This window comes from Lipophrys pholis (assembly GCF_963383615.2).
Source record: "Lipophrys pholis genome assembly, chromosome: 5".
NCBI classification, from domain to species: domain Eukaryota; kingdom Metazoa; phylum Chordata; class Actinopteri; order Blenniiformes; family Blenniidae; genus Lipophrys; species Lipophrys pholis.
The window spans coordinates 28,388,910-28,401,929 of NC_137628.1; the positions used below are offsets into that span (position 1 = coordinate 28,388,910).

At 41.6% G+C, this 13,020-nt stretch overlaps 1 protein-coding gene across 4 annotated transcripts; it reads right to left on the bottom strand.

The window, feature by feature from the left end:
• Nucleotides 1–335: 335 nt before the first annotated feature.
• On the bottom strand, nucleotides 336–8,353 carry LOC308109988 (suppressor of cytokine signaling 1-like). 4 transcript variants are annotated; one of them, XM_080463963.1, is made up of 5 exons: nucleotides 8,092–8,313; nucleotides 7,047–7,102; nucleotides 5,527–5,952; nucleotides 2,538–2,725; nucleotides 352–1,692 (listed from the first exon to the last, which is right to left on the bottom strand). In XM_080463963.1, the coding sequence occupies exons 3-5, from the start codon at nucleotides 5,782–5,784 to the stop codon at nucleotides 1,368–1,370; spliced, it is 771 nt and encodes a 256-aa protein (XP_080320089.1). In that variant the 5' UTR covers nucleotides 5,785–5,952; nucleotides 7,047–7,102; nucleotides 8,092–8,313; the 3' UTR covers nucleotides 352–1,367. The 4 variants fall into 4 exon arrangements, with proteins under 4 accessions (XP_080320088.1, XP_080320089.1, XP_080320090.1 ...); XM_080463962.1 differs by lacking the exon at nucleotides 7,047–7,102 and having other exon boundaries at nucleotides 336–1,692; nucleotides 8,092–8,353; XM_080463964.1 differs by lacking the exon at nucleotides 7,047–7,102 and having other exon boundaries at nucleotides 5,527–5,944; nucleotides 8,092–8,323.
• Nucleotides 8,354–13,020: the final 4,667 nt, after the last annotated feature.

The window sequence follows — 13,020 nt, forward strand, 5'->3', positions numbered from 1 at the left end:
TCAAAAGAAGTGGTCGATCAGCCCTTCTTACGGCAACGCCTCGCTGCCTCCGTTCACTAAGCCAGACTTAATAAAGTCAGGGTTGTACTTGTGTACATTCGCCTTTGAGGAGGGGGTGGCATCACTTTCATCTTCTTTTTTTTGGTTTTAAAAACTTCTCCATGTCTGTAGGCAAGTCTCCTTCATCTGCTGCTTATTCAAGCGCGTTCAACAACTGAATGAAGCGTCACTGCTCCAAGTGGTGGGAAGCGGCATTGCGGTCCGGTGAGACATGGCAGCTGAATTGAAAAAGTTTTTGTGGCCCAGTGGTTGGTGCTCACGGCCCAAGGATGGTTAAGAATCACTGCCATACAGGCTCCACACAGTTTATTGTACCTCGACTGTGAAGACAGTATACGTGTGAAAAATCATTTCAAGTGTTGATGAGTGGTTGAACAGATTTTAAAACTGCATTAATCAATACTGTTACATCAAAAAATCAAGTGACTAAACATGACAGTGAAAGTCCCACATTAAGTAATTACCATCACTTGTCAAGGCCTTTATGAGAGTCAGTAGAAGCTGGCAGTAACTTGTTAAATGATGAAGACATTCACAACTTAGTGCTTCTTACTAGACAAGATCTTTCTGTGAAAAAAATCAAGCATTAGAAATGAAACATTTTGCTTTGATACCCTTTCAAATGACTGGATCTGCAACTTTCTGGAGATGTGTATTAAGCTGATGCTGCGGCTATTCTTAGCGGAATACAGAGCAGAACAGAAAAAGCAGCCGCAAGGCTAAACTATCAACTCTCATTTTGTGATTCATCCATTTCTGGTAACAACAAACTTTAGCTTTCTCTGTCAAATTAGGCATTTGCCCCTTAACCTCAGAAAAACAGCCAATCGTTTTCCCAGAGTAATGAGATAATTAACACATTACTTTCAGAAAATGACTCTTTTGTACTGAGATATGGAGATAATTAACCCACAGGACTGAAAATGTAATTGCAACCACAGCCTGCTTCAGTTTCCACACAAATCACATGGCTCATAAACAACATCCTTCATAAATGGTTATTGATATTGTTGCATTATTATTTAATCTGTTGACATGTTGCTTTGATAATCTTTTGTTGTCAAATGGGAATCACATCAATCAATGCAGCTTTAAACAGCAGCAGGTTTGTGTCACTTAGGATTTTTGAACACAATGTTCCAAAAAAAATCTAATTTGTACTTACCAGATTGACACGGAGTGCAAAAGAACAAACACTGTCAAGCTACATATGTTATTCATAAAAAAACAGATAAAACATAAATAACATAACTTTTTTTTACTTGTAATAACACAAATTACATCTTTGTAAATGAATGCATGTGTGTCTATATACAGTGAGGGTAAGCACAAACGTAGTCTTTAATTGGAGTGCTGAGTCCAGGTAAGGTGCTTATGTTTTCTGCCCCGTGCGTACGCACGAAAGCCCTCCTGCACATCTGCTTCAGGTGCTCTGGGCGCTGCTTGCGGTAAGGCACCGTCAGCTTACAGGCCGAAGTGGTGTAATGGGTGAGGAGAGCAAAGAACGAGACGAAGGTCCTGTGGCTGCCATAGAGACTGAAGCGGAGGTTCTTCAGCTGGACGCGGACACTTGTCGGGCCGTCGTCACTTTGGTAGCTGAGAGTGAAGAAAACATCCGACTGGCCGCTGTCTCTGCAACAAGACGGCAGCGTATGGTCAGAAATCCCCGTCAATCCATGATAACAAAATCTGTCACAACTTCGTGTTTCAGTTCAAAGAGAAATGATAGTGAAGAAAGTAGGAAGTACAAAATGGGTCAGCATTGAAAAATCATTGACCCTGACGTATTGCCGGTGTCGCCGAGGTCGATTTAGGCCGCGTTTACACGTACCCAGGTATTTGAAAAAAAAACGTAGATATTTCTCTGCGTTTGGGCCGTGCATTTACACATAAACGCAGCTACGACTCACCACAAACGAGGATTCCTGAAAACTCTGGCTACAGTGGAGATCTGGATAAACTGTGTCTCCGGTTGCATCTAAAGCGGGCGGGGTGGGGTGGGGCGGACATTGTGTTTTCTTCCAGGATTCTGATCGACTATTATGGCTTCATGCTTCTCATTACTCAGGTTACAGATTTGGCTGCTCATAGTAGCGCTGAACCAGGTGTAAATGTGGGTCCGTGTCAATGAAGATTTTCTTTTGTTGAAGTAAAAGGGGAAAAATCCATTTTTTTTAAAAACCCAGGTACTTGTAAACTTGGCCTCTGTCTGCGTCCAGAGGTCTGCAACCTGTGGCTCTTGAGCGACATGTGGTTCTACAGCCCATCTGGACTGTAGTGGCTCTCTGAAGCTTCTAAATCACACGGGAAATCACCACGTTAATCTTATTTTGATTTTAATTTGCAAAAAAAAAGAAAAAAGAAAAATCATTAAAAAGACTCTTCTTATCCTGCCAATAAACTGCTTGTAATTCAGTTTGTCCATCTCACTTGACCCGACTTTTAATCTAATCTCGCCTTTCACAGACTCGAATTACCTGATGAGGAAGGTTCCCAGAGGCGCATGTAAGAGTCGGGCGTGGGCATCCTCCATAGTCATCGGGCCCCAGTAGTAGCCGCCGTGTTGAAGCTGCTGGTAGGTATGTCTCACGAGGCGATACTCTTCAGTGCTGCTGAACGGACGGAGGTGTGTCGGCAAGTCGTCAGCTTCAGCTCCAGTCAGCGGCTGCAAACACAAGGCCACGCAGGAGAGTTAGGTGATGCCATTCATACTCACTTCCTTGTTGGTTTATTTAAGGACCTCAAACATCTTATGTCCACGTCACACGAATCATTTCATTTTGAATCCCCCCCCCCCCCCCCCCCCCCCCCCCCCCCCCCCCAGCCTTACACTGTTTAAATGGAGTGAACTCATTTTTCTATTTGCAAGACTATAACTACAAGATTCTCTGTTGTACCATGCTGGTGGGACGACTCATCCTGAAGTAGCAGTATCTTTTAAGCACAAGTACAAACAATGAGCCGTACCATCTGTTGTATATCAGCGGGGGTTTGACTTCTAGGAGTTTTCCCCACCTTTAGTTTCAGGTAGATTCATTTGTTGCCCCCTTGTGTATTAGTTGGTTTTACCCAGCCACTCCAATGAGCCTCAGGGCTCATTCTGTCAGGTCAGTTTGCTGTGTCAACACCTCCTTTTGTCATTTATTTGAGTTGATTGCCTCTTTTATTGACAAAAAAAAGTTTTTTTTTGTGGAGATAGGAAAGCTTTATGTTGGTGACCTAAAAAGAGATTGTATGTTGTGGGTCATTCATTTGTATGTGTATTATTCTTCTTAACAAACAATTTCTGTCATAATACTTTTTTTTAATAGTGATTTTACAGATATAATCATCCATCTGAAAACTTGCATGTGAGCTTACTTGGTGACCCTAAATTGCCACTCAGTGTGAATGTGAGTGTGTGGTCGTTTGACTTATGATGGACTGGCGACCTGACCAGGATGTATCCTGAGCTCACCCAGATTAGCCCCAGCACCCCTGCACAGGATTAAGCAGTATGGAAGATGGATGGATAATTGGACTTGTTTCAAAGCATCTGGAATGCAGTTTAGCAAACTTTATGTTGGATTAATAAATACGGCCCAGAGAGTCAGAAAATAACACACCCTGCACCCACTCTCATGTCAAACTGGAGATGATCCTATTATAAGACAAGGGCGTTAACCACTGAACCACCATGCAGCCCAAACACCATTACGAGCCACTGGTAAATAATGTGTGAAAATGTCACATATTAGAAATGGTTCCCCAACATTCATCATGGCTTTGGCTTCGCGAACGAAGATTCATGAAGGAGGTTCACCCCGTTTTCTCCCACAAGACCTCTCGTGGCTCATAAGTCCAATGCGAGCACGGCAGGCTCGGCTGCAGTGTCGACAGATAAAGGATTGGTCATCTGGGTCTGATGTCTGTGCTATCCGGTCTTTCCGTTGTTGTCTCTTTACAGCTAAGTTGCTCCTACGTTCACTCTCAAAGGTTGAGGCGGCTACGTTGATGGTGTGACGCCATCCAACTCGATCCTCTGCTTGTGTTTTCCACTCGCTTGGGTTTAAACCACAGATGTTGAGAGACTTTTTGAAACAGTCCTTATATCGTTTCTTTGGAGCACCCCTGTCCCGGTGACCACTCGAAAGCTCGCCGAACATGATGATCTTTGGTAGACGATGATCTTCCATTCTAGCTATATGTCCGGCCCGGCGAAGCTGTGATTTTAGAAGCATGGCTTCGATGCTGCTTACTCCTGCACGTTCCAGGACCTTGGTGTTGGTTACATAGTCCTTCCAGTGGATGTTTAGAATGGTGCGCAGGCATCGCTGATGGAAACGTTCAAGGAGACTGATGTGGCTGCGGTATGGAACCCAGGCTTCTGAACCGTGGAGAAGGGTGGTAAGAACAACTGCTTTGTACACACTGATCTTAGTGTTGGATTTGAGGTGTTTGTTTTTCCAAACTCGTTTGTACAGTCTGGTAAGACAAAGTGTAACTTAATGTTGTTTTGAAAGGCATGAAGGAGGTTTTCCTGGATGTGGTAAAGTCCCCAACATTAAAGGGGTCATATTATGCAAAATGCACTTTCCAAAAGTTTTCCAGCAGTACTAATCGTCCCCATACCTGGACTGACGTCCCAGAAGTGAAGACAGTCTGTCCTCTCTCTCCCTGGCTTGTTTCAGGTTTTAAAAATTGTGTTGCTCCAACCAGCCAATCAGAAATCAAACCCTATATAGTGTCATCGGGGGTTTAGCCAATCCCAATCAAGGTAGGCCCTCCCGTTGACTCCCCCCACAATTAGGCAGCTCTGCTCTGGCACATGGCACCACGAGAGGAAGTACTTCCTCCTCTTTCCAAGATGGGCATGTGTGGGCGGAGCCAGTCCAGCTCACACAGACGCAGCAGATTCTGAATATAGCTCCTATGAGCCAATATTCAAATGGAGGAAAATCAAGGAAAAGCTGGATTTAGGGCAATAAACTTTGAATACAAAGTTTTTGGACCAATGAGATCATGTGAAAGTGTTGACAAGCTGGATAATATGACCCCTTTAAACGTTGAACACATCGTAAAATTATGGCGCCCTCTTTGCTTTATAATGACAGTTCTCAGTGTCTATACAGCAGGGGTCATTTAAAACAAATATGCATTGAAATCGTTGTTGGAGTAGTGACAATGGGTCTAACAGTTTACAACTGGTGAACAAAGCAATGAAAACACATAAATGCATCAAGACATTAATGGAGAAACTTCAGTGATGCGATACAGATTTTGGGGGTCATTTTAAAGCTCCTGTTTGTACTTTTTGTTGTGACTTGAGCCTTTCAACAGTGTCGTATTGTCACTTCAAATGTCCGTAACAGTAAACCATCCAATCCTGGTGTTTCATTATGTGAAGCCATCTGTTCTCCGTTTAACAATCTGTATCCCGAGGCGATAAAACAGCTGATTTGCAATGAGTAAACATTCAGCACTCACCTCATCTGGGGACTCGAATTCTCCGGCGAAGTTCAGTTTGCGCCACAGCAGTAGGTTTAGCTGCGTCTCCGTCGGCTCCTGGCTCTCCGGTTGACCCGTCACTGAGTTCAGTGCTCGCTCGGTGGGGCCTGCAAGTTCCTCCGGGGCCGTCTCAACTGTGTCATTCTGCTTCTGGCTCTTTACTACGGCTCCACTGAGGTTGTCTTTGACCATCCTACACAGGCGAGTCCTCTTCTTGATCACCATCAAGACCCCCATCACTGGCTCCTTTCTGGAAAGTCATCTGTTGCTCGGCCCTCCCCGACACTCCATGTCTTTTAGAATTTAATCACGTTTTCACTACCATGATGGCAAAGTGCTGGAAAACTGAGAGCAGTCGTGATCCGTCTGCCTCCTCGAAGGACTGAAACTGAAAACACTGACAGGCTGAAACACAGGAAGATGATACACGGTCAGTCAGTCTGCAGCTTTTATTTAGATTTTAAAGGTGCCATAAGTTTCTATTTTCATTTTCTTGTTTTTTCTTGTGCGCTTTTAATCACATCTGGAGACATAGATCAACTTCCTTAAAAAGAGTTTCTGCAGACTTCTCATGATTGATGACAATCTTTCACATTATCACACAGGCTGTCACCTGATCTATGAGTGTCCAAACCCTGAAGCACTTTCATTTTCTAACAAGTGCTCTATTCTTCTTCACCACCCATGTCTTTATTTTATTTAGCCCCAACAGGTTGTACCTGCCACGGAGCAAAGCAGACACTTTTCCAGAACATGAGAAAATATTTAAATTAGCTTGAACTTTGCACAAAACTTTGTGGGCAGCTCAAAACTCAAAAACAGGAGGAGCAGCAGCATTGCTGATCTGCATACCAACTGTCTCTGCAAGGTTTTATTATTTACATTATTATATTTTTAACAAAGTATGAAATATTTAGTAAACAATGGATTTGCTCATACAAAAGGGTTATCGAGTAAGATATTGCCTATTGAATGTATTTGTCCAGTGAGACTTGAAAATAAAGAGCAATCATTATGATTTTTTTTCAATAAAGAATAAGCAATAGTTTCCTGAAGACTTAATTGATATTGATTGTTGAACAGAGAGTTTATCAGGCCTAATAAAACGTGCTGTGAGGCTTATCTGAACTTGGAGTCAAACTCAAATTTATAATTATTATTGGTAGTAGTAGTCATAAATATGACATTTATGAGTAAACTTCATGTATTAGTATGAGTATTGTATGCCCAGAAAAAATATCCTGTTTTATCCATACGTTTATTTAAAATCAAAATATGGTCTTTGCACCTTCGTTCTCTGGATTCTGTCTTTCTTTGGGATCCTTATCAGTGTTCAACATGGACTCAAAAATCGCCGGACTGATAAGGCAACAAAATGAGATTTACTGTCAACCATAAGGAGGGGCGGACTGTGATAGCTGAGGTATACTTTCACTTTGTTCTCAAGAAATAATAAAGTAAAATCTGTATCTTGGCATTAGAAACTAAAAAAGACTTACTATGCACAGGTTGTAGTTTCCATTATAAGTCAGTTTTCTTATTTCTTGCAACCCCTCTTAAAAAAAACAACAAAAATATCAGAAAAATAACTTTTGTATCGGCCACAGAGTTTGCATTTAGCAAAACTGGCACTTTTAGGAATCATCATGAGTAGGTTTTTTATTTGTTTAAATCAATCATTTTTTTTATCATTTCATAATACAGCACCACAAAGTGAACACATACAGAACATAACAAGTCAAAACAAAACACACATTTAAATAAATAAATAAATAATAAAAAGTAAAATAAATAATAATAATTAATAATAATAATAGAATGAAAAATAAATTAATCAGTCAATAATAAGAACAATACCAAAAAAAAGAACACCTAAAAAAAACAACAAGTGTCAAGCCTTTCCATTTTCACAGGTGGTAAATGGCGTGTTTATGTTATGAATCAATATAAATCAAGAAAAATTTTCAGTCAATGTATTCACAAAAAATGAAAATGAATAAATTCCTATAATCTTATTCTGTTTTATCTGAGAGTCCGACACAAATCACTTTTTCCATTCCTGATTAAAGTATGAAGCGAGGGGAGACCAATTAGTGTTTTTTGTTTTTTTTTAAAGAATTCAAAGACCCTTTAAGTACAAAACAGCCTTTCTGAAGGTTTGACTGACAAGACATTTTCACGCCACATCCGAAGATGAGAAGTTTTTAACTTGCAATGCATAGACATTATAGGGAACTCAGCATAAACGGGGTTTTTTTTGCAGACAAGGACATGAATAAAACAAATTTATTCAATTATATTCGTCATTCTTTTTGAGATTGCTCTTTAGTGTCAGTTTGCACCGGGTTTTATAACTCCTGGATATATAAGATTAAACTGTTGTGACTAGAATTTTTTCTAGTTTCTTGACAGCTGTGTCAGTCCATTTTTTTACTGGTGAACTGCTGGACCTAATTCTTAATGATTTGTTTTTAGTTTGATTATTACAGTTTCGTTTGAAAAGCACATGATTTGGTTGTATTGAGAGGAGACGTGTCTACTTACGTGCAGCCTGGAGGACGATGAGCAGCGCGCGGATTCTGACGCTTCATTCCAGCATGTCGCGGCTCCTTCTCCTCACAGATATCTAGTTTTTACTTTCGCTTTAAAAAAAACTACACGTCCGAGGCGGAACCCCTTTGCTCTAACACAACACCTTGTAAACTCGATTTCAGGTCGCTGCTAATAACGCGACTATCAACAGAGAGTGCGCACCAGCGCGAGCGCGCGCGCGCTCATGCGTTGCTTTCGCTTTCACCTTCAGCTCGAGGAGTTCCTCTAAATCACGTGATGTATGTGAACTCGCAGTTAATTATAATGTACATTCTAATAAGATTGTAGGTCCCAAAAAGGATCAAAATCACAATAAAAACAACAAAAGGGAGACGAAATAGACGCGCAGCAGCTTTTTCCACGGATAAATCATTTTAAATATTATATATATTTATATATATATATATATATGGCCGCAAGGTGGTCCATTGGTTCCCACCTTTGCCTCCTCGCTGGAGCATCTGGCCTTTCTGTGTGGAGTTTGCATGTTTTCTCCCCGTGTGCACGTGGGTTTCCTTCATGTACTCCTACTTCCTCCCACAGGTGCCCTTGCCCACCCATAGTTAGCTGGGATTGACTCCAGTGAAGATATATATACATATGTAGAAATGTGTGTGTGTGTGTGTGTGTGTATAGATTAGAACACCACAACCACGTGGTTGCTAAATGTTGAGGACACTGAAGTCTACTTGTGCCTGTAACACTTGAAATTCTACTCAATGTGAATGTGTCTCTTATTAAAATGCAGTATGTTTTAGCATATTATTGAGCTACTACCCATCATACTTTGCATTCATCAAGTTCTATTTCTTGGCATGTCGTTATGTCAAAGCAAAATACAGCTTCAGGTAAGAACAGAACTGATTCACATTTAATTTAGAATTTTACATTGACTCCTTTGGCACCCAAACAGATGCATGTGGCCCGCTACCCACACAACATAAAATGGTATCACTGCATTTCAGGTAACTGATTTCTCATTCCAGTTTAGTTATTACTTCTCTTTTCTATTCACAAGTAGAGAGAAGTATGCACTAGTTTTCCTAGGCAGCTCATTTTTAGGGTGAGTCATTGCTTCCATTTGGCAACGGTGCAAAACAAAGGATTAAATAAACCAAACCATAGTTGTCCATTTGATCTTTTTACAATCTGTCCGAATGTCATCTTAATGTGCTGCGTTTCTAACAATGTCTATTCATGGTAATCGTCGTTTACCATACATATTCTCAAAGAGTAAAACAACAGAAGAATTATTGTTTTGCAAGTTAGATCTGGACTCGTCCAGGGTGTATCCTGCAGCCGCCCACAGTACGCTGGGATCGGCTCCAGCGACACATCAAGTAGTATAGAAGATGGAAGGAAGCTCGACTTGGACTGTTTAAACCAAACTTTTACTCTTCAAAACAGACTTTACACTTGACAGCTAGTACTCCACCTACCCTTTACTCTTCAAAACATACACCTCTCTCTCTATATATATAAATATATATTTATATAGCCATCCTGATTATACTCTTAAAAGTAATCCCACCCCTCCCTCGTTATTTGGCACCTCTACCCCAAAAACCAGAACTCTATTCATTTAAAAAAAAAAATAAAAAAAAATAAAAAAGGGCCACGCTCTTAACTGCACTTTAACTCTTTAAGCAACAGGCTCTTTATAAGCAGACACATTGTTTAATAACTCTTTTTAAAAAGGAGACACTTTAAATAAGTGGATGACTTAAACATTTTAGTAAAAGCAGCAACCGAATCGTCGCGTCAAGAAAGAGTCAAACTGAATATCAAAGAGTGAAAATATGAGCGACTCAGCCTTCAAAAATGTTTGAGAGAAGGTGGTTTAGTGTTCATGAAGCAAAAAAAAAAAAGTCAAATAAATACTGGAGAATGTTGAAGCAGGTTTTTCGGCATCAGATGGACATCATGCGGTGACTCTACTTTACTGCACACACTCGGTGCTGCCATGGTAACCGGCCTGCTGCTCTCATATCACTGAATAATGATCAGACACACGCACAAACAAAAGCATTTATTAACAAATTAAGCTTTTCGGCTGGAAGATTTCTCGCTCCTCGAAGTGTCACGCCGCTTCCTTCACATCGCGGCGATAAAGCGCGCCGTGTGCGGTCCGAGTTTCAGGCAGTGGAGACAGACGTCTGATCTTCCTTCTTGTTTTCCCGGAGCACCAGGTAGACTGCTGCAGCTACGGCCGTGATCCCAAAGGTAGCCAAGGTACACTGCAGGAGAAGGACGTGTTGGTTTTTTTTTTTGGTAGTGAGGAGGCGAAAAACATCATCGAGCTGCGAGTGTATGAGTGTTGCGTGCAATTCGTACATTTCGTCGACCCAGCAGAGTGTAGCTATTAAAGTGTTTCCTCCAACCAGTCAGTTCTGCTGAAGCCGGGGCCTCAATACCAAACAGCTGCTTCTGAAACACACACACACACACACACACACACACACACACACACACACACACACACACACACACACACACACACACACACACACACACACACACACACACACACACACACACACACACACACACACACACACACACACACAGTATGAGGAAGCACTGCAGTCTGGAGTGATTTCAAAAGGTGCAAACGTTTCATTGCAATCAATCCAACAGAAATCAAAAGGCAGAGGAATTTATAAATACAATAAAGTATGACATGGTAAAGCAAACACAGTTAACCCATAAAGTTTACAGCCTCAGCCACCCAGCACAATGACCCCATCAGATAGCGTAAGAGGCATGAGCAGCTGCACTTGCTCGTCAAAATGAATGTGAAAGCATCGCAGAGAAAAGCATTCTGCTTCTCAGGGGGTTAAAAAAAAAAAGAAAAAGTATTTTTCTGTTGTCACGCCAGAGAAGTTCACATGTCGCTGCAGCATTGTGACAGGGCGGATAGTAAATCAAAGAAGAAAGTATATTTTTTAAGATAAACAATAAAATTGCATTATTGTCCATCCATCTGCTATGCTGCTTAATCCAGTTCAGGGTTGCGTCCTGCTGGAGCCAATCCCAGCTAACTATGGGCGAGGACAGGACAAACTCTGGACAGGTCGCCGATCCACAACAGGGAAAACACAGAGACACACAAACAACCGCACACACTCACTCTTATAGGCAATTTCTTGGTGGCAGACCAAGACTAAGTTGGACTCAAACATCAACAACACGGTGAGTCTCCGAACTGAGAGAAGGTTCTGCTTTCTGATTATTCTGTTACAACTACCCACAAACTCTAAAACTGGAAAACCAGTAAATACTTTACAAGGCTCAGTCTTGAAGCCGAATACTGTTGCCTGTAGGAACAGGTGACCTTTTTGATTATCATGATGACAATTAATCGGAGGGAAGACGAACTGGTTTCCTGTCCAGTGAATCACAGGCGGGGCACCGTTTTAATTAAATGACAGTGTCATTTATCAGCCTGGACTTCATGTCGGCGCAGCACCCGGTCGGTCTCCAGCCTTTCCAGGAGACCAAAGAAAGATTTCCTTCTGGTTCTAGAAGTTTCTCTCATTGCATACATTATGTTAATTAATAAAATACCTCAACCCTACTAATGCTGCATAAATAGTTCAAGAAGGAATTCTTTTTAAATCATGACTGGACAAACGTACATAATCTTTGGATTGTGCTGAAGACATGACGTGACAAGTTGACTGAGACTGAGGATTATGTGTAACTGAGGTTCAGCACGCGAAGGCTGGTCGTACTTTCTGGCTTTTGCAGGGAGTCAAAGAGTCAAATGGAGGGACAAAAGTAACGCCTCAGTCAGAGAATGGTCGTTTCAAGGTTATAAAATCAGAACAATCGACATTTGTTCAACGAAAAAACAAACAAATCAAAATGCATACAGGGGGCCAGTCTGTGATTCTAAAACGGGAGCGAGTGTGTGTGACTAAAGCAACACAGGACGTCGATGGATAAATGGAGTGACACAGCACCCTGAATCCTAAATGTGAACATAAGAACCGATGAAGGAAAATAAACTGAGCTGATGGTTGTTTAAAACTATTAGTATCATGCATACAGGAATGAAGGACTCAATCACACCTTCTTTTTGGTTCAACAGGATGTTAAGTTTTACTCTGGATCTTGGGAAATCACCGGCGAGACGCACAACACATCAGTCATCATCCGAACAACATGCTGGGACACGACTGCTTTTAAGACAATGGTATTTCAGTTCAGTTTTATTATGCCACCGCTTTCTCAAACAGCACAGCATCTAAAGTGGACTTCCTTTTTATTTTTCTACATTGCTCATGTCATAATCATGATGGCCACTGGAGGTCACTATAACTAATAATGTTATCTCCATAACACCCAAAACCTCGGGTGTCGAATTCATATTAGTAAAAAAGGCAGCACGCAGCCCTATTGGATCTCAATTGCGCCTCGTGACCGGGAGATTGTTTTCTGCTCACAGCGCTTCATTTGATTCAAAAGCTCTAAATTCATGAAAAAGTGACGCTCATGTCTGAATGATCTGGTTTGCAGGACATGAGGGAGACATGGGAGTCCTCATCAGGAGGCAGACGGTTCCTAATGTTAGTCCTGCATGGATTGTGCCTTTGGAAAAGCAAAGCCAGAGCGACAGCACGGCGCTGACGAGGCCGTTCTGCTCTGCAACACCGATTCTTCTGCTGCTGGCGTTAGCAGAGTGGAGACAGAAAATCCTTCTTTTCCCCTTAAACCCTAATACAGATTCAGTTATTGGAAACCACGGAAGCGGCTGGAGCGTGATGAATTGGAGGACGGCTTTTTAAAAAATTATTTAGAAGCGGTCGCTGCACTGCTGTCGTTATCGCAGATTGAGTTGAGAACCCATCAGGAAGGACGGGAAGTCCATGTCCCACT

What these genes read in the sequence shown, in the direction of transcription:
- LOC308109988 (XM_080463962.1), bottom strand. Translation starts at nt 5,784, where the DNA reads ATGGGGGTCTTGATGGTGATCAAGAAGAGGACTCGCCTGTGTAGGATG. An exon ending in AATTCGAGTCCCCAGATGAG is followed by an intron (nt 2,726 to 5,526) that starts GTGAGTGCTGAA and finishes TTGTGTTTGCAG; the next exon opens with CCGCTGACTGGAGCTGAAGC. An exon ending in CTGGGAACCTTCCTCATCAG is followed by an intron (nt 1,693 to 2,537) that starts GTAATTCGAGTC and finishes GTCTTGTTGCAG; the next exon opens with AGACAGCGGCCAGTCGGATG.